The sequence below is a fragment of the Taudactylus pleione genome, unplaced genomic scaffold, assembly GCF_031769625.1.
Source record: "Taudactylus pleione unplaced genomic scaffold, aTauple2 ptg000788l, whole genome shotgun sequence".
Classification (NCBI taxonomy): Eukaryota; Metazoa; Chordata; class Amphibia; order Anura; family Myobatrachidae; genus Taudactylus; species Taudactylus pleione.
Window position 1 is genome coordinate 3,506,403 of NW_028285190.1, and position 22,620 is coordinate 3,529,022.

At 40.8% G+C, this 22,620-nt stretch overlaps 1 protein-coding gene across 1 annotated transcript in view; it reads right to left on the reverse strand.

The window, feature by feature from the left end:
* Positions 1 to 549: 549 nt before the first annotated feature.
* Positions 550 to 22,620, reverse strand: part of LOC148475027 (patched domain-containing protein 3-like) — a 33,353-nt gene continuing 11,282 nt past the window's right edge. The window contains exons 2-4 of the mRNA XM_088457827.1: positions 18,759 to 18,880; positions 15,072 to 15,217; positions 550 to 2,255 (exon numbers count right to left, since the gene is read on the reverse strand). Coding sequence (XP_088313953.1) covers positions 550 to 2,255; positions 15,072 to 15,217; positions 18,759 to 18,880 — 1,974 coding nt within the window. The remainder of the gene's footprint in view (positions 2,256 to 15,071; positions 15,218 to 18,758; positions 18,881 to 22,620) is intronic.

Sequence of the window (22,620 nt, forward strand, 5' to 3'; positions counted from 1 at the left end):
ATAGATGCAATATTGATCTTAGTAAGTAAACAGTCTTTGAACATAATACTATCAAGAGTCAATGAAATGTATTTATAGACTCATTAAATGGATAATGATTTTGTGTTATACAGGAAAGGAAGTGTAAAATAACCTTGTGGTTGAGAAGGCTAGTTTAAAGTTTCAAATGTTTTACTCTATGAGCGGGATACATTTTGCAATTCGATGCAACCCGCCAATCATCACATGCATGTTGGCCTAAATAACGCCGCTATGCATGAATGATATCGCAAAGGACAGCTCTCCTGGTAAGAGCTATCCTTTGCAATAGAAGAACTTCCAAGTTCTTGACAAAGAAATCCTTCTGTGCAAGCGTTAAGTAGTGGGGGGAGTGCTTCTATTGGGCAATGCCATCTAAAGGTGGCGTTGCCATCGCATCCAAGTTTTGGAATGTATCACATTCCGTGGCTTGGTGCATATGCAATAGGCGACCAAACCTCCTTAAAAATAATTTTTGGAAGTTTGAATGCATAAACCGCATTGATGCATCCCGCCCTATATAGGAAGAACTTATGGACAGTCAGCATCTGGAGAAAACATTTTATTTTCAAAAGTTTCTATTACTTTGCCAGGTTTATTATAGAATTGTTCGCCCATGTCATCTTCTAAATTACTGTCTCTGTTTGGATTTTCTCCGGTACCAGCAGACACCTGTCCTCTAGATGTTTTTACTTTTGTGGCATCACCACGTTTTCTGCCACAGTTTCCAAACAAGGTTAGAAAAACTGGTAGAAAAACCAGCCCATGCAGTATTCCAAATGTAATAACCAGGAATATGATCTTAAAAAATGTTCTAAAGATGTAACTTGCTGATGCGGAAAGAGCGATGACCCCGAGGATGGTGGACAGAGCACCTTGCACTATAGGATAACCAAGAGCATGTAAAGCATCAGTCATCCTCTCATTGACAGTGGACTTCTGGCTAGATACATAAGCATATGAAATGTGTGCTGAGAAGTCAACGGAGAACCCAATGCAGATAACAAGATTGATCATAGAGATGGAATCTAAGTTAACATCCCAGAAAGCCATAAAACCGGTGACACCAACTATAATGGAAGCTATGGTGAAAGTCACCCACAGTGAACATAGAGGATTTGGAATTAGCAGTATTGAGACTACAAACATGGCAGCTGCAGCAACCACAACATTCTGGATGGTGTTCTGGGTGATTACAGCATATTGATCAAAGTATATAAAGGCTGGATGGTAAACAAGGACTGGGATGTCGCAGCTCATTGCTGTGTTCCGGACATGGTTTAACATGTCTCTCTCATCTACTGCAGAAGTGACATTCGCAGTCTGGATGAAGAAACGAGAAGCTCTTATAGACCCCGAGTAAATGTCCACATCTTGTTTATAATCAGGAGTAAATTTAAAGAGCTGTGATAGGTTTCCAATAAAATTATTTTTATCACTAATGTCCAGTTTAAGTAGATTAGCAATGCCTATGTACACGTCCAACCATGACTCTGAGAGAGACTCACTAACATAGGAGCCACCTTTAAGTGACTGTATACACTTGTCAAGTTTAAGACGTACATCTGAATCCCAGTATGAAATCTCTTTTGTAATAACAACCATAACTCTGGGACCATACTCTGAGAAATATAAATCTTCATAGTCATAGAAGGAACGAACGTATGAGTTGTCAGTAGCCAAATTACGTAGATCAATTCCTTCCTGCACCTGAAAACAGCCATATATACTGCTTGCCAGATATCCACCATACAGGCCTAGCACCAAGCACTTGACCCAGATGTTTGCGAGGAATGGACCATATTGCTCCCGGAAAAAATCAGCAACTGGATGGTCACTCTCTTTACCAGTGATTTGGCTGTATTTTCCCCCAACACAGCACAGGTTATATGAGGAGGAACGGTGATCATCTTTTTGCTCCTTCACCCTTCTGCAAAGCAGCCAATGCCTATTACTCTCTTCCCGTCTACCATTAAGGGCTAAAAACGCCCCAAAGAAAGTGATATTATACAGGAAACAGAATAATAGGGAAGTTCCAGCATAAATACAAAATGACTTCACTGATTGAAAAGGTGTCATAATTCCTATGTAGAAAGCTAAAACATCTGTGAGAGTTGTGATTGTTATCGAGACTGCAGCTTCAGCGTATGTCTCAGCCATTCTTTCTTCAACTTTACTCTTTACTTTAGTTTGTTGCCAGCTGGAAATCATAATGAACATGTCATCCACTCCAACACCTGGAAGATAAAGCATTTATATAAATAGATAATTACTTCAAACATATTTCAGCACAATAATAATTTGAAAGCTTTGGGATATATGATTTGGAATTCTTGAATAAGGATATTCTTCTATGTACCTTATACATGCCATATTACTTTAAAAAATGACATTATTTTTACCAACAGTGCCCTTGGTTTTCCTTACTAGAATACTCATATTTAAAATTCATTACTTTTGTAAAGTAAAATCATATTTAAATTGCATTTAAATGACATATAGGGATTACATATTGCCTTGTTATAAAAGTACATAAAATACATATAATAGCAGCAAAAGCATATAAGTAATGCATAGGTATCCAATACACAAAGTGAACTACAGTAATAATGAAGTGTACTTGGCACACAATAAATTCATCTCATAGTATTGCTATAGCCTGTAATCATGAGGCATTTATCTAATGTTTGCTTTTCCTTTGACCAACGCTTCTCCTCCACATGGGTTGCTTTCTCTCTAACTTGTCTCCAAGACTTCACTAGAGGTTTTCCCATCCCCAGGAACTCACTCCTTTGCTCAGTCAGACTTTCTAAAAACCTCCACAGTTTAAATGTGCCCTCAACGTGTTCCTTTCTATTAAATCGTACCAGCACTCTTCTTAAAGCAACACTTCTCCAACCCTCCACCATTTATCTTCCAGTTTACCTTCCAACTGTTCCCCTCACCTTAGTATAAAAGCTCTCATGAGCAGGGTCCTTCTCCCTCATGTTCTCCCATAACACTCCAAGTAAGCAGTTATCTGCCCTCTTGTCTCCTTTTCCCCCCCTGCAACAACTCTGACTCTGTCTACTCAGACATACGTTGGTTACAGGATAACTTAATACTGAATTGATTCCCACCCGCAGTGAGTAGCTTCAGCGAGTTGACCTTCCCGTGCTGCTGCTATCTGTCCTTTTCAATCTGGTGTGATAGCAATTGTTCAGTACTTATGCTATGGAATGCCTTGATGTATTTTATTTACAGTAATATCTAATACCCTGTTTAACGTGAAATGTTTTGTATGTTGTAAAGTCACAAGTAATCTTTATATACCATGTAGGAAAATATATTGCATCCTACTGTATTTACTATTTACTAATGTATCCAGACCTTTACAATCATTAGTAATGTGCCTTGGTATGATCCCAGTTTTCCAAGGTAGCTCATTTCCAATTCTCCCACTTAAATATTCTATGTATAGTCTATAGAGCAATTGCGTTTAAGGGCCTGATTCAGAGATGGTTGGTAATGCAGTCGTGATCGCAATAGCTCTCTCAATAGTGGTTGTGGGAATATGCAAATGCTAATCTCATTCTTCCCTTTGTGTTTCACAGTGTGATGGACTGTACAAGCGGTGGGACGCCCACTTTCAGGCTGCATGGTCTGTGTATTTGCGATGGAGATTGCAAACACACCAAAATTGATGCTCCAGTACATCGGTCACACAATCAAAACTTGCAGTAGCCTAGAGTTTACTCTAGCTACTTTTCTCAAATCCAACTAAACATGACCTCTGACACACTGGATTTGCGATTGGGAACGCAGTAAAGTTCTGAGGTGTTAGCGATGCCATACACATTTGCAAATGGCATGGGACACTTGGGTTCAAATGCACAGTAGGGGATTCCTGGACTTTTCGTGCATGCGTAGTAGCAAAACATCTGTGTGTACATCGGCTCTGCGTCCATCTCTGACTCAGGTCCTAAGCCCAGTTACTAATGTGCTGCAGTTTTGCACCAAAAAAAATACAAAACTACATATGGGTGTGAGATTGCCCTTTTCCAATTAATTGTACTGTATGTCTATGTAGCGTGCTTACTGCCATTCCAGCCTGCATTTTTTATTTATTTATTAATTTATTAATTTATTTAACAAATTAGTTCATGGTACAAACTGTACATCATATGCACTTAAATATTTTCATAGTGATCTATTTGGGTGAATTATGCATAATTTGACTAGCACAAAATTTATATGGGGAGTTTTGCCAGTGATTTTCCTTTTGGTTAAGTAGTTAAGGGATACTAGTTATGCCAAATATACTGTAGTATTAAATAAAGTGGTAACAATTACAACCTATTTAATAGACAGGGGTTTTTCAACAGATGAGTGGGCCTGTGTGCAGCGGGATCCCCCATATCTGTGCTGGCAGCCATGCAGTAGAACCCCCGGTAAGTGATCCCTGCACCACCATCTTTCTGGTGATATTTGAAAAGATGACCCATGTGAATTAGGGAGCACAAACTCCGGCACAGTGCCAGAATATTTGTGATCTATTGTGCCAGCACCATCTTTCTGAATACATTATTGCAAAATGGGTGCAGGGTGTGTGGTGCGGGGCCCCCCTAGACACATGGGCAAGTGTGCACCACCCACTTTGCACCCATTATAGATATGCCACTCTTTAAAGGAGTTCTTGCACACTATTTGACTTGCTACAGCAGAGATGAATGTGAGTCAATCTGGAACATAAATTATTTATTTTGATTGACAAGCAAGCCATAACAAACACCTTTATAACATGCTTACAGGCAGGGGGTGAAGTTATACTTTCTGTTAACTGGGGAAGAGACTCAGATGGGTGCCCCCCTATTACATAGTATCCACCCTTAGCTAGTTTGGATACAGTTGTCACCATTGGGAAGACTGAAATGTATGTAGGGTGAAGAAAAAAACAAATTTTAGTCCTGGTAAATTAAGGTGCTAGTGTCTACTGCATTTATTCTGTAGTTCTGGGTTATCTACAGTTTTCAATGAAGTATGCAGGCTCAACTGTGTCAAAACTCAATGGCTTTGCAGTGACCGCCACACTGTACAGAGAACATTGCAGTGACCACCATGTACTACAGAGAGCATCAGTGCCCATCATATCATGCAGAAAGCATTGCAGTGACTGCCAAATAATGCAGAGAGCATTGCAGTGACCCCCATATACTACAGAGAGAATCAGTGCCCACAATATAATGCAGAGAGTATTGCTGTGACCACCATATAATGCAGAGAGCATTGCAGTGACCACCATATAATGGAGGGAGCATCACAGTGCCAGTCATGTAGTACCAAGAGCATTGCAGTAACCATAATTTTCAGAAAGCATTACAGTGACTGCCATATGATACAGAGACGATCAGTGACCCACATATAACACAGATAATAAGAATACATCACACACATATAATAATACACCCCCAACACACACACACAACATTAATACACCACCCTACCACAGACAGTATTAAAACACACATCACCCTCCACAGTAAAACAAATACACCCATCCTTATTGCATAAATAGATCACCCCCTAGATAATATTAAAACTTTTTCAGTGCAAACACTGGCAGATGGTTCTTCAGAGTAGGAACCAGCTGCCTCTAATGTATCAGTTTACCAGTAAGGCCAGATATTCTGGCTAGTACCGCCCCACATACAAACACTCACTCCCTCCATCAACTGGTGCCCTGTCTCTACCCCCTTGCTGCTCCTCTGCTTACAGTTTACTGTGTCAAAATAGCTGTGTGTTATTACTGAAAGACAATATTTTTAAGTTATTGTCAATTCAAAAAACTTCTGATTTCATGGGAAGCCATGTCATTTACATTAGTCAATGAGGATGCCTCAACAGTACTTGTGAATTTGGATTGATAATCCCTTAATCTATAGCTGAAAATGCAGAGTCAGACAAAATGCTTGTCATACTGCTTTCTAAAAACATCACAATCTCAGATGAACAATTCAGTTTATACTGTATTGTTTAAATTGGAATGATAAAAATCAGTGTATGTGACAAACTCCTAATGAAAGGTAAGTGTCCATGGCATCTGAAAAATGGCTGATGGCTTACAATCACCAAGTACTTAGATGAACTAAACAACAGACAGAACATTGACACATATGGAATTATATACACAGAACAAATCAAGTAGAAATATGAAGCATAAGATGAAAATATAGAGTATGTAAGAAATATAAATCATTGAATAAAGTTGAGTTGAGAACAATAAAGAAAGACAGTTTAAACAAAATGTAACTCCCTGCAACTTCTAAAGGGACTTTAGGTTACCAATTAGTTTGTTGTCTAAAATGTACCCACCCTTATACTCCCGTTAAGTGGTGTACCCTTTTTATATAAGTGCCTCCACCCAAGTATTGGTATGTGGTAATGGGCCTGCTTGGGAAAACTCATTGGTCACATTAGTATCTCCCTTAATGTAACTCTGTGATAAGTAAAATACATGAACATTGCATATACAGTACACCAACTTACATGTCGGCTCCTGCCAGAATCCTTCACCCTCAGACCACATGGATTATCAATTAAGATAACACTAAGTATATACAATCAAGTTCTGGATATAGTTCACAAATATTATTCCTAAACTCTCTATAATTCTTCTTCCGTGTGGCTGCACAGCTCATTTGGAACCTCTATATAGCCTTATATTTAATATTTTAACAATACCGGTTATGTTGCCTCTAAATAAGCACAATACATTCCTTTAAGTAACTTTGAAAACACTCTAAATTATAATTCATATAAATATTTAGTCTTTTATCTGACTAGTCATCTTTCATCGGTGCACATGTTGGGGCCCTTTAATAGAACACTGCTGGGCTGTACCTGAATCTATTTTAGTTTATCTCAACAACACAAACAGGCTACTTCTGTAGTGATGTGTATTCTTACACGTTTGACTTTTACTTAATTATCTCCACACAAGGAATCCCCTTAGTACTTATCTCTTTAGAACATACTTGAAAGTATTGAGCTATTAATGCTCCAAGGGATATAACTTATAGGGATATATTTATCAAAGTTTGATTTTGCATTCAATTTATGTTCGATTTAACTCCCCATAAATCAAATAAAATCGAAATTCGATTTCACTGTCAAAATCCCACATTTAGTACAATTCGATTTTGAATTAGTTTTCAAAGTTGAATTTGATGTTGTTTAATTTTGACTAGTGATTTCTTGTTCTGTTTTGGATGTCATTCTAAAATCAAAAATAAATTCACTTATTAAATCGAACACAAAATTCCAAACATAATATACAGTACCTGTTTCATGCTGGGTATTTTAGAAGATTTATTGTGTGTTATGTGTATGGAAAGTGTTAAAAATAAATGATGTGGGGTCCCCCCAAAAGCACAACCAGCACCGTGCTGTTTGAGCCAGTCCTGGTTGTGAAAACATGGTAAAAAAATATGAAATGGTCCCCTGTATTATCAACAACCAGCACCGGGCTCCTGAACCCGTCCTGGTTGTGAAATTTCGGGGGAGGGGGGTAAAATACAAAGGGGTCCCCCATAATTCCAACAACCAGAACTGGGCCCTTACTAGTGGGGGTGTAATGACACAGCAGGTGGACATGCTTCACAGGATCCCCCTGCAAATGCATTCAGCAAATTTGATTTCCAATTTGAATAGTAATAAACCAGGGGATCCTCTGTTGGCCTATGTAAAAGTACCAATGTTTAGACAATATTCGATTTTGAATGGGATTCAATTTCACATTCGATTTTGACTTTAGTAAATTTCTTATGTGCAAAATCGAATGAAAATCAAATGCCAAATCACCAGAAATGCAAAATCAAACAAAATCGAACTATTGTAAATATACCCCACAGTCTTTGTCTTTAGTCTGCTATAGTTGTTATGTTTTCCATGTATAAGTCATAGATTAGTACTGATCTTTACCTAGACATAGAACATATTTATATACACATATTTCTGTATAGTTTACAGAATAGATTTCAAGTGTGCTGATAGGACCATGGGGACACTTATAACCTGTTAGGATCTGCGGTTAGCAGATCATCTTGATGGCAGTTCCCAGTCATAGTTGCTACTGGGATACTACATCTTGTCCTGATCCATGTTCCGGTTGTTGCAGGCAGCCGGATTCCTGTCTTGTCTGTGTTTAATTCATAGCCTGTCATTTCTGTCTATCTGTGTGTTTTGTCTCAGGTGCTTACTAATCATCATCTGTCTGTGTGCAGCTCAGGTGCACACTATGCGGAGGATACAGGCTGTGGACATTTCCGAAGAAAGAAACGTTGATGAAACATTTAATAAATCAATTCATCAAAGGATGTAAGGGGGAAACCCATCAAGACACAGCTACGTCTATTAAGACTGCAGTGTTCTAAGAGCTCTTTTCTGGATTTTAAGGAGGCAGCCATTAAGGTGGTAGGTTCTCATCAGAATAATGAAGTGAATTTCCCCAAGATGCGAGGTTTTCAGGAGGTGAATTGAGACTCCAATATGGGAAGTCCCTCTAGATGAAAGAAACGACTACCCAAAGTTCTCAAGCATCCGCCCCTGACCCCTTAAAAATGTTAAAAGGACAAATAGAAGAATTGACCCTGACATCATTCTTGGTGTCATCACATTTTATGAACCCATAACCACATCGCACATGGAACAATATGACTTTGCCCAAAACTTCTCTTAAATAGCCTGTCATTAGGGAGGCTTGTAGGGTCTTCTCTGATTAGATCCTGCATCCCTTCAGTTTCAGCCAGCCCTGCACTCAGTGTCGGTTATATTATCTGACATCCGGAGAATGTTTGTTTTGTGCTCAAAAGTCTGAATCTATGCCAGTCTTACCTTGTCCCACAGTTCCTGTATGCGGAGTCATTCTTCTAGTGTTCTGCACATGTCTGTCTGTTTTGTATTAGCCTGTGAATCATACAATGCCGCTGCCTGTGGCATTTTTATACCAGAGTCCTGTCAACCAGTGTCAGTCTGCTTCCTGCCTGTATTCCTGTCTTGCCAGAGTTCACCTGTCTGCCATATTGTTTCAGACGCACCTCGGCCGCAAGGCCGCATCATAGCCTGCATTTCATCTTGGCTCTCGAGCTGCATCTTGGCTGTCATAGCCGCACCACGGCCCACAAGGCCGCATCTTAGTCTGCATTCATCTCGGCTCTCAAGCCGCATCTCGGCTGTCACTATCCGCAACCCGGCCCTCAAGGCCGCACCTTGAACTTTGTTGCTTCAGCCACTGGTCCTGCCACTTCATTGTTCATTATCTGTCAAGTCTTAGCTCGTATTTTGTCTGTCTAGTCCTTGTCTGCATTGTGTCTGTCTAGTTCATGTATGTATCTTGCCTGTCCAGTCCTTGTCTGATATCCTGCAGTATCACAGTCCTACAGTAAAAAACAAACCAATGACCTCGACACTAGCAAGCCAAAAAGAATAAATACAACCAGCTATGCTTATTTGTCCTCCCGCTTTACCAAGTGGAGGTGATATAACAATCAGCTGCAGATCTAAAACTCCAGGGATTGTGATTCCCTAGTAAAAACAAGAAAACAAATGACCAAAAACTAGACTGCACTAATTAAAAACACACTACTGGACTGTGAGATGGCAGAAATACAACAACAGTCAGGGCTCCTTGTATTCAAAAATGTATAATTTAATCACATTTGATATATTCGACCACACATCACATTAATTTAAAAATGACAATGTAACTAACACTATCCGCAGTAGTATAAATATCTGAATACTAATGACCTAATAAGGTACTTTATAAGGCCTTCTGGATCAGATACATGTATGACTCTAATAGGCTGATGTTTAGTCCATATAGGAATGAGTCCAAAGCAAGTGGAAATCCATGTGAAATGGAGTGTACAAACGGAGCATGTAGTTCCTTTTAAGACAGGAATAACGAGCTGACACAAAGTCTTATCCCAAATCCTGTATATTCACCACACTTGGGTCAGTTTGTGTTAAGTAAGCGGCGTTCTGAGCCTGGATACTCTGCACCAGCATTCTCTCCGTCTCCTGTTCTTGAACAGCTGTGTGTATATCCAGAATCAAATGACAGCCCAGTGGGATTAGGGTAATGACTTCTAAGTCCATAAAATGTTCCAGTACTCCAGTGGAGTGGAGAATTTTCAGGGCTCCTCTGACGAGTTTCGCCCCTTCACATAGAGGCTTTTTCAAAAAGCTCAGGGCCGTATTAAGGTCTGTGGGGCCCCTGGGCAACAAACTTGTGGAGGCCCCTATATACCAATTTTTCTTGTCACCCTAGGATTTTATTTCTCTTTCTATTCACCTTAATGCCCCCAGTAGTAATGCCCCTCTTGCAATGCCCACTGTAGAAGTGCCCCTTATGCAATGTCCCCAGTAGTAGTGCCCCTTATGCAGTGCCCCAATAATGGTCCCTCCTATTCAGTGCCCCTATAGTATTCCCCCCTATAGTAGACCCCCTATGCAGCGCCCTCTATAGTAGTCCCCCCTATGCAGTGCCCCCTATAGTAGTGCCCATTATGCTTATGCAGTGCCCCCTGTAGTAGTGCCCCTTATGCAGTGCCCCAGTAGTGGTCCCCCTATACAGTGCCCCCAGTAGTGTTCCTCCCATGCATTGCCCCAGTAGTTGTCCTCCGTATGCATTGCCCCCAGTAGTGGTCCCCCCTATGCATTGCCCAGGTAGTAGTCCCCCTTATGCATTGCCCCCAGTAGTAGTCCCCCTATGCAGTGTCCCTTATATAGTGCCCCCAGTAGTTTTTCCCCTATGCATTGCCCCCAGTAGTAGTCTCCCCCTATGCACTGACCTTAATAGTAGGGCCCCCCTATGCATTGTCTCCAGTAGTAGTCCCCTCCCTATAAAGTGCCACCATTAGTAGTCCCCGCATTCAGTGCCCCCAGTAGTAGTCCCCCCTATGCAGTGTCCCTTATATAGTGCCCCCAGTAGAATTCCCCCCTATGCATTGCCCCCAGTAGTAGTCCCCCCCTATGCATTGCCCTTAGTAACACCCCCCCTCTATGAAGTGGCCCCCCTATACAGAGACTCCTGTAGTGGCCCTCCTATGCAGTGACAGTGCCCCTTATCACACACACAAAAATTTACCCGAATCCCTACTCCTGATGCAACCGTCGCTGTCCGCTCCGAGTCCTGGCTCTTCTGCACTACAGTATGGGAGAGACGTCATGACGTCTCTCCCATCACCCACTGCGGGGGAGCCGGAAGGCGGAGCTCATGAGTGAGCTACAGCCGGCTGCCTCAGTTGACGCAGCAGCCAATGAGAGTCTGTATGACTCTCATCGGCTTCTGTAACATACATACATCCACCACTGGCGGCTGTGTGTATGTCACTGTGTAGTGTGGCCACGCTCACTGTGATCTACACTACACTAGCGGAGGGGACACTAGCGGCAGGGCAGACAGCGGCCGCTAGTGGGGGCCCCTCCGTGTGTGGGGGCCCAGGGACGACCGCCCCTGTCGCCCCCCCCCTTAATCAGGCCCTGAAAAAGCCTCTATGTGAAGGGGTGAAACTCGTCTATATTAATACCATTATCTGCAGCCTCACTCCAGTTAGCCAGTAGTGGATGGACTGCCACATCACCATCCTGTCTTGCATAGTCAGCAGTCCTGCGGTGTCTCATCGGCTGTGTAAGCCTCTACTGCTGGAGGCTTAAATCCAGGTGGCCACCTAAGTACCGATGTGTAAATAAATCACTAAGGGAACAGCGGGTGGCTGTTATTAATGGAAGATCCTATTCCTGGCTCTAGAGGTCTTACACAACCATGCGAGAACCATAACATAACCTTTGTCCTATCTCAGTCTTTTATTTGTAGCTTTAGTAGCCAACATGTAGATATCAGACATATTAATTTAAATTCCTCTTAGCTGTATAATCTGTATGAAGCTAAATAAGGAGAGTTCGTTATTAACCTTTGCCTCTTGTTGCAGTGCCTTCTATTGAATTTACTAAGTTACTGTACCTTCGGAAACATACTGTAGATCTACTATTCTATCAGTATGCATAAACTTGAAAGTGTCTCGTGCTGCATTAACAATTAGAAACTGCTGCTCGGATGTACAGTGCATCCGGAAAGTATTCACAACGCTTCACTTTTTCCACATTTTTGTTATACCCCTTTTACACCAGAGCAAAAACCTGGGTTTTTGCTGGGTCTACCCGGGTCGCAGCTCAGTGTAAAAGGGTCCCTGGAAAATAACCTGGGTCAAGTGACCCTGCAATCCAACCCAGGTAGCTACCAGGGTTGGACCCAGGATGGACCCAGGTAATGGTGCAGTGTAAACGGTACAACCCGGGTTATCTGACCTGGATCATGCCTAAAATGAGCGGATTGGTGGTTGTGGAGCATACACCTCCCACTTTTTATGACCTCACAGGTTTAGCAGGGCAGAGCTGAGTTTAGTGTGAACAGGGCTGACCTGGGAGTAACCCAGATCAAAGGTGCAGTGTAAATGGGTCTGACCTGGGTCTGACCAGGGTTGGAACCATGTCCAAAAACCCAGGTCGGACCTGGGTTTTTGGTGGAAAAGAGGTATTATTTTACAGCCCTACTACAAAATGGAATAAATTCATTTTTGTCCTTAAAATTCTACACACAATACCCCATAATGACAACGTGTAAAAATTTTTTTTTAGATTTTTGCAAATTTAATAAAAAAAAAAACACTAAGAAATCACATATACATAAGTATTCACGGACTTTGCCATGAAGCTCAAAATTGAGCTCAGGTGCATCCTGTTTCCACTGATCATCCTTGAGATGTTCCTACAGCTTAATTGGAGTCCACCTGTGGTAAATTCAGTTGATTGGACATGATTTTGAAAGGCATACACCTGTCTATATAAGGACCCACACTTGACAGTGCATGTCAGAGCATAAACCACGCATGACCTTCGAGACAGGATTGTCTTGAGGCACAAATCTGGGGAAGGGTGCAGAAAAATATCTGCTGCTTTGAAGGTCCTAATGAGGGCCTCCATCATCTATAAATGGAAGAAGTTTGGAAACACCAGGACTCTTCCTAGAGTTGGCTGGCCGTCTAAACTGAGCAATCAGGGGAGAAGGGGCCTAGTCAGGGAGGTGACCAAGAACCAGAGCTACAGCATTCCTCTGTGAAGAGATGAGAACCTTCCAGAAGGACAACCATCTCTGCAGCAATCCACCAATCAGGCCTGTATGGTAGAATGGCCAGACGGAAGCCACTCCTTAGTAAAAAGCACATGGCAGCCCACCTGGAGTTTGCCAAAATGCACCTGAAGGACTCTCAAACTATGAGAGACAAAGACTGAACTCTTTGGTGTCAATGCCAGGTGTTATGCTTGGAGGAAACCAGGCACCACTAATCACCAGGCCAATACCTTCCCTACAGTGAAGCATGGTGGTGGCAGCATCATGCTGTGGGGATGTTTTTCAGTGGCAGGAACTGCAAGACTAGTCAGGATAGAGGGAAAGATGAATGCAGCAATGTACAGAGACATCCTGGATGAAAACCTGCTTCAGAGCGCTCTTGACCTCAGACGGGGGCGACGATTCATCTTTCAGCAGGACAACGACCCTAAGCACACAGCCAAGATATCAAAGCAGTAGCTTCAGGACAACTCTGCAAATGTCCTTGAGTGGCCCAGCCAGAGCCCAGACTTGAATCCAATTGAACATCTCTGGAGAGATCTGAAAATGGCTGTGCACCGACGATTCCCATCCAACCTGATGGAGCTTGAGAGGTGCCAAAAAAAGGAATGGGCGAAATTGCCCAAAGATAGGTGTGTACACAAAGAAGAAATACAGGTGCACAACTCCAAATTAACTGATTATATATAAATAAATACATTTTGCAGTAAATACAATAGAGGTATTTGGCATAATCTTGGCCAAGCTTATGGGCCTGCCCACCATATCCGGGTAACCTCTTGTCGGGCAGGTCCCTAACATACTAAGGCTCAAATCCAGAGCGCAGGACACCCCCAAACTAGCCCAGCCAATCCGCCCCAAAGCACCGCTCTAATAAGAAAAGTGAAGTGTTAAGAGCAGCCGCTGGCCGCATATAAAGCATAAAAATAAAAAAGTGAAATACATATATATAAAGGAAACAGACAGTGAAGTATTAAAATGTGTTAAAGGAAAATGTGTTATACTGCGGGGGCCCTGAAGCAGATCAGCAAAGCAATCTAGGGGGACCCACACCCCAAAAATGAACCAAAGCTGCACTACACAGTCTAAATATTAGCAGGACTTACCTATTATTGTGCCTCTGACTGGTGTGCATATTACATTGCCAGACTCCATGCTGTAACCAATGTAGTAGAAGTGCTGGGCTAGTTTGGGGGTGTCCTGTGCTCTGGATTTGAGCCTTAGTATGTTAGGGACCTGCCCGACAAGAGGTTACCCGGATATGGTGGGCAGGCCCATAAGCTTGGCCAAGATTATGCCAAATACCTCTATTGTATTTACTGCAAAATGTATTTATTTATATATAATCAGTTAATTTGGAGTTGTGCACCTGTATTTCTTCTTTGTGTATATATTAATGGTCTCCACAGGTAGCACCTCCAATTATATATATATGTCCAGAATGTGCAGTCTGAGATCCTTTTTTCTTTGTCAAAGATAGGTGTGCCAAGCTTGTGGCATCATATTCAAAAAGACTTTAGGCTGTAATTGCTGCCAAAGGTGCATCAACAAAGTATTGAGCAAAAGTTGTGAATACTTATGTACATGTGATTTCTTAGTTTTTTTTTTTTAATTTAATTTGCAAAAATCGCAAAAAACCTTTTACACATTGTCATTATGGGCTATTGTGTGTAGAATTTTGAGGACAAAATTTTATTTATTCCATCTTGGAATAAGGCTGTAACATAACAAAATGTGGAATAAGTGAAGCGTTGTGAATACTTTCCAGATGCACTGTATATTTTCTTCTTTATACCTCATTTTGACCCTTATCCAAGGTTACCAAAGTAAAAAATAACATGCTTTTTCCTAGTGCGCTGTTCCAACACTCTGATAAACTTACCCAGAATAAGAAATGGGGCATTTGCTACTGTAACGACAAAGGGCACTCCGCACAGTAACAACAGTCCAAAACTAGAGAGAACGGCTAATCCGGAAGAAACGACTCCAAAAGCAGCAACCCAGAATTTATTTCTCACACAGTCAGATCTGTGAAGAATAACACATCAGAGAAATAAAAGTAAAAACACTGAAATAATTAAATGAAACAAATTAATTTTATTATCGTATAATATTTTCAAAAACAAATAAACACACACACACCCACACACACACACCCACCCACCCACAAGTGAAACTACCTTCCTGATTTACAGTGGAAAGTTGGGTATAAGTACTTAACTTCAGATAGAGGTGCTGTGGCAGAGCTATCATATGCAGTTAGGGTCAAACTCTGCAGGATTTTTAATTTCTAGATGTTTAATTAGCATAAACTTTAAAATATAGTAACCTAGTATATGTACACACAGTGGATTGCAAAATGACACTTATGCCCGTACTCAATTTGAGGTGAAATGTCGAAATCGACAATAATTTATCGCCGATTATGTAATTTTCACCTATTTCAATTATCCCCGTATTCAATTACATTGACTTTTCGCCGGTGCAAAAAGTCAATGTAAAAAAACGGGGATAAATATTCGCCAGCCTTTAGCAGGCAAAAAAAGAGCAGAATTGGGGTTTAGGGGTGCAGGCTTAAAAAAAAATAGCCTGCAGCCCTGGGAGTATAATTTAAAAATAAACTGTGTGAAAAAAAAATAAAAAAATCGGGACCCCCCAAAACATTAACTTTTTTTGGGGGGTGAAAAAAAAATGAAAAAACACTTCTAAAATAGACAAATTAAATCCACAGAGGTACCCTTGTATGCGGCAGGTGTTTTTTTCATTGCGCAGAATAGCGGCAGGTGCATTTTTGCAGGATTTTTAAAAATAACTTTAGGGACTTAAAAATATGCTTACCCCCATTTTCATGTACCCCAAACTTGATAGGAATAATTATTTTAACAAAAAAAAAAACTAAGTACTATTCTTTACCCCTTCTTCATAGCCACAAATATGCACTTGCCGTGGCTATTACAAACCCTGACTTCCATCAGCAGGCAAAAATGGGGGTACCCATAGTGATCCCCCATGTCTGGACATCTTTAGGGGGGTCCCAGGCACATTTCCTGAAAATTCCCATTTTTTTCGTAGATGGTGCAAAAAGTCAATTGAAAAAAAAACAGGGATACATTTTCAGTTCCCTTTAGCAGGTGAAAAAAGTGCAGAATTGGGGTTTAGGGGTGCAGGCTTTAAAAAAAATAGCCTGCATCCTTGGGAATGGCCCCTTAAAACGAAATGTGCAAAAAAAAAAGAAAAAAAAAATCAGGACACCTCCAAAAATTATGTAAAATTTTGGGGTAAAAAAAAAAAAATAGTGGAACAATGTTTAAAAAAAGCTAAATAGGTTTAGGGGTATTCTGTAAGTATGCGTCAGGTGAATTTTTAAAAAATTTGTTTAGGGACTTAAAAATTTGCTAGTACCCATTTTCAGGTACTCCAAATTTGATGGGACCACTTTTAAAAATGAAAAAAGAAACTAAGTACTCTTCTGCATCACTTCTTAAAAGTCGGGAAAAAAACACCTGCCGCGGCTATTTAAAAACCCAACTTTCTTTTGCAGGCAAAAATGGGGGTACCCATAGTGATCCCCCAGGTCTGGACATCTTTATCGGGGTCCTGCAATTATTTCCCGAAAATTCCCGTATTTTTTTGCCGATCCAAGTTTCGCCTGTTCCCGATTTCGCCTACTTTGGAATTGAATATGGGGAATAGCGGGCAGGCGCGCAATACTTTTCCACCTAGAAAACAGGCGAAGGAGGCGAAAAGTCCAGCAATTTGAATACAGGCCTTAGGGGTAAATTTACTATGACCCACGTGGAACCAGCCAATGAGTGCCCGCTACATGTAAGAAATTACAGATGATTTTGGTCATCTGTCATTTCAAGAGGTCTAAGTATATGTAGCAGCATATACTTACACATGTTCGGCATGGTTCTCGTAAGTCGGTTTGTTGTTTTGACAAGACCCTGGATGCTATGGAGAGCAGCACCAGGATGTAGGTGAGTATAGGATCTTTTTTGCAGGTACTTCCACATGGATTTCTACATTAGACAAGTTGACCGACCGGCTGGTACAGGTAAGTATGTGTGAGTGAGGTATGTGTGTAATAAATGTATACTATTTACAGCGTGTGTGGTGGCTTTATTTAACTATTTATTTTACAGTGGAGGTACAGGTGCTGGCCACCTGCTGGCACTTGTAGTTCCACAAGTGCCAAAGGGCAGGCATGCTGGTACCTGTAGTTCCAATGTAAACTACAATAGTTTGGTTTGATTTTACACTTTATTACCCCCGTACCCACAGCCCAGGGGTGCAGAGAAGAGCCACGGGCTTCAGACCAAGCCTGGGGTTTCAGGAGAGGGGGGACCCCTTTTTTGGGGGGGTCCCCACCTCCCCTGAGATCCCCGACTTGGCCTGACTGGCTTGGGGTGAGAAAGCTTTGGCCATGGAGACACGGTAATAGAGTCTCCTAGCTGTGGCATTACACCCCGGTCGGTTTTGTTCCGGTGCTGGTTTTAAATATAGGGGGACACCTACAAAATTTTTCCCCCTATTTTTAAATCCAGCACTGGCCTTGCAGCATGGTGCTGGTTCCTAAATTATGGGGGAACTCTACTCATTTTGTTCCCCATAATATTCGGAACCAGGACTGGCTGACAAGCCCAGGGCTGGTTATGCCTTTGGGGGGGACCCTACATAATTTTTTTAAAAACAACCCATTTTTTTTACTGGTATAACACACAAGCAGCTTACACATATCTCACTGATATGTGCAGGCTGCTTGCTCAGGAGAGTTAGGCAGAGAAACAACTCTGCAATCTCAGGTGAGTAATCTCCTTCATAACATGCTACTCGAGGGAAATATTTTGTTCTGCTTCACCATTGGCCAACTCGATTTTGCACAAATCACTTGTTGGTAAATTTGAGAGTTAAAAAGTGAAAAAATCACCCGAGTTCTGGCGAGTTCCAGCGAGATTAAACTCATTGTAAATCGGGAAAATCTCAAATCTTAGTAAATTTACCCCTGAGAATGTTCCATGCATGTCTATAACTTTATCTTTCATTTTCTTAGAATTCTCTTATTATTTTTCATTAGCTTTCCAATATGACCAATATTATTGGTATAAGAGTTGTATTTATTCATAAAGGCTGGCTTTATTTTATATTTATATTTTAAGTTAATAAAATTTAGAGGGTTGAATATTTATGCAATTCGCATTTTCAGGTTTACAATGAATTAGGAGTTTGAGTTTCAGGGAAATAATGAAATAGGACTTTGAAAACTTGCTTTATATATATATATATATATATATATATATTACATATATTAAACAAATAAAAAAAAGAATTTTTGTTCATTAAATATATTATTATTTTTTAAAACAATATCAAATGCAAGTTCAAATGGTATTTTTAATTAAATAATTTTTTATTGTAAAAAGTTTTAAACCACTTTAAACTGCCTTTATCAAAACTATTAAATATTCTATGATCTATACATAAGCATATCTCTAGAGGTGAAATATTATTTATTAAGCATGTACAATAATATAATAGCTGTTATGCTTATGAAGACAAATAATCTTACCTTACGCATGAAACAATAGAAAATAATATGGTGACAAAGTATGTAATGGAAAATAGCGGAATCACAGTTTTTGTTGTGCCTTCAAATTCCTGCTGCCGGGATACAGATGTGAAATAGGATATCTGGTGTAAAAAAGAGAAGGTGGCTTGTGATTGTATGATTTAGTTTAGGATGCATCAATAATATAGTCGAGTGTTTTCATAAGATACATTAAATCGAAACATTATGGGGTCAATCCTGTTATGTGAGAAGGGTGCGAATTGCCGCTGCAATGGCATTCAAACGCCGGCAACGGAACGGCACCTTGCACCCTTCGCGGCCTGCTCCGAGCCCGAATTTGCTGAATTTTGCTCAGAGCGCTACGGGGCAGTACACAAAATTCAGCAATCCACGATGACTCGCACCGGCGAGATCATCGTGGCTAATAGGATTGACCCCTCTGGTGCTTCATTTGTTTGCTAATATATTTTTACACTATCATTATATTATATTATATTGTAAATTACTTTGAGGCATGTTTATTTAACAGATTTTGCAGTAAATCTCCAGAAATGGGTGTTTTCATTTGAAGCCCACAAAATATTAGTATCCCCAGGAAGTATTTGCGATCCCAAAAGAAGCCCCCTTTGGATGCTATTGGTCAACTGAGACTAATACAAATTAATTATATTCCTAGAAAATGGAACATACATGTAAATACTGTAGAATGTTCCTGATTTCTGTAAAAATTAGACTATGGGGTCATCTTGGAGAGAGATATAGTATATGAAGATAAAATAAGAACCAATCAGCTCCTAACTGTTATTTTTCAACACAGCCTGTATCGTGACAGTTTATCTCTATCCACTATATTTCTCTCCAAGGCTTAGTACATAGATACCTATTTATTGTGACACACTTGAACTACTCAAAAACATTATCAACATGTTACATTTAAATAAACAGCTAAATGACTGACATAAATTAGATGAATATGATGAATATGAAAGTCATAAGATTATAAAAGCACATGTTGTATAACAGCTAGATGATCAACATATGATATACTTAAGTAACTCAACCAGATGGTCTACATCAATAAAAGGGATATACTGTAAGAATTATAAAATAATAAATAAGAGCACATATTGTAAAACAGTTCCCATGTTGTTAGAGAACAATATTTATATTAATATATAACTCATGTAATGTTAGCATATCATGAGAGTGCTGTATGTGAATAACCAATAAAACCATACCTATTAAAACTTGTAGTGAATTGCAGAACTCTAAATGGAACATGGAGTGAGATGGACCTAATTGTAAAATAAAGCTCATATGAAATACATACTGGAAAGCTGATATATCAATATCAATATTTAGAGCATTTTTAGTCTGTCGTCTCTGCTTGGAAATTTTTTTGACACACTGGGGGGTATCCAATTAGCTCCGAAAAATTTTCGGTTGTAAAAAAACATTTTTTTTCTTCGACGATCGGTTGAAAAACAGCTTCTTATCAAGGATTTCGTTTCACCTGCCTGAGGCAGGCGACACAAAATCCCTTATTAGTGCCTGGCTCCGGGGCTAATTGGATAACCCCGAGCGAGGTAATTAGCCTCGGCTAATCAGATACCCCCCCACTGTGTCTCTGGAGACTTTTTTGTAAGTTCAGTATTTGGGCCTTTCTTATCGCCTTAATAAATATTGGTGTTTTCCCAGAACTTAAATGATATACTGTAGTCACAACTATAGGTGATGTTCTGTTTCAAAATCTGTTTATTACTGTTCATGTTCGACATGAACTTAATTAACTTCAGACCATAATGACCAGCTTTACAGCCAGTACAGGGAAGAAATATTTGCTCTTTAAATTCAGCCAATTGTCTGCTTCTGTTTAAATTTGTTTTGGGACAGTGAGAGCAATGTAGCTCTTCGTGTTTGGAGTTTTACTGAATAAACATTGTGGTTCAGTTGAAAGGAATTGTTTTAAGGTGGGGTCACTCAATAAAATAGGTCAATAGTAAAAGATGATCTCCTTGATGTGCTAAGATAGGTCACTGAATTTTTGTGGTTAATGAAACTACTGCTTGGGAACTGTTTTTTATTCTCCTGAGATCCTTTTGATTCAAATTGTCTTAGGGCCTGATTCAGATTCGGACGCTCTGACCAGAGCGCTCGCTCTGAATCAGGGCCCTCCTCCATGAAAATGGAGCGTCCTCCTGGATGCTCGTATAGTTGTGGGTGACCACCCACAGCTATAGCGAGCGTCCATGATGATGGTCGCGATGGTCAAGACCATCGCGACCATCGGGCTTGCGATGGAGACCCCGCGGTAGGGTCTCGCTGCCGCAAGCCCAGGAGTGATTTTGGCTCTATCAGAGCCAAAATCACTCACACTGACATCACTAGTGATGTCAGTGGGGCCGGCTTCAGACGGTAGGCGTTCCCATGGGAACGCCTCCGTCTGGCCGGCACGCCCACCAAAGGGGGCGTGCTGTCAATCAACATCGACAGCACGCCCCCTTTGGTGCGAGACCCGGAGCGACAGCTTGGCTGTCGTAGTCCGGGGTCTCGCGCATTCACACGACGGAGCTCCCTCCGTCGTGCGCATGCGCAGTGGGGCAACATCGACCCGTTTGCGAGCATCCTTTGCTCGCGAACGGGTCTGAATGACCCCCACAGTTTGAAAACAGTAGTGTTTCTGGACTTGTCAGATACGACTTTGTCTGTACAGGTTTTTCAAAGTTTCTAAACTGGCCCTTGGGAATGTTCTTAATCCAGGTACTGTAGGTTTGTGACAGCTGGTGGGCATCAAGTAGTTATTAATGTTTCCCGACTTGAAGTTTTTAGTTTTAATATAATTTATACAAGAATACTGTATATTTCTTTTTACTGGAATTGTATTTGAGCTGGTTGTTGTCACTCACATAGCTGAATTTTATTTTCAAAACTTTTTCCATCTCCTCTCCAGATGAATAATCAAAACAAATCACATTGAAAAGTACCTGGGGCTAAATGTAATAGTCTCAGAGTTTCTGATGCTGCAGGGATTTATGCGAGTCTCTTATTTTTTTAAGTGGCAATCATTATAAAGGCTAAACCAAGATGGTTAAAAAAATGGGGAGACACAAAAATCCCTGCAGCATTGGAAAGTTGGAGGCTATTACATTTAGCCCTTGGAGTGGATATGTGTCAGTGGTGATGCAGTGAATCGTATTTTGACTGACACTGCAGTTATGATCCCATAACCAGAGACTTCCATCTGGGGATCTTCTGATAATAATTGCAATATATCTCATATCTATTGGGCACCCATACTCACCCCAGGAGAGGAAGTTTTCAATTATTTTTTTTCATTCAGTTGCTATTCTAGACTCACAGGCTAAGCCCCCCTTCTTTCTGACACCACACACACATACTGTCATTCACACAATTTTAGGGTAGTTGGGGACAGGCACATCTAACGCCAACATGCCTTTCGCTGTTGCTTTATCATAGGCAGAACTGATTGTTCGGGACAAAGCAAAAGCGAAACACATATTGGCAATAGCTGTGCCTGTTTCTAGCAATCCCGAAATTGCGTGAATGATAATATGTGTGTTGCATCAGATAGAAAGTGTAGAGTGTAGACCAGCACTGAATGCATGATGGCTCTCATACCGAGATTCCTATTTCTAACATTCTTAAGAGCAGTCTCAATGCTAGTCATGGGTGTAACTACCAAGGGGTGCAGCTGCTATGGGGCCCAAAGCTGAGGGGGGTCCATCTTCTTTGTGATATCTACATTTTCCCCGGGCCGTAACTAGGGTAGTGCGACCAGTGCCATGGCACAGGGCACCGCAGGGCAGGGGGTGCTGTTTGGGCCTGGCAATTTTCCTGTTTA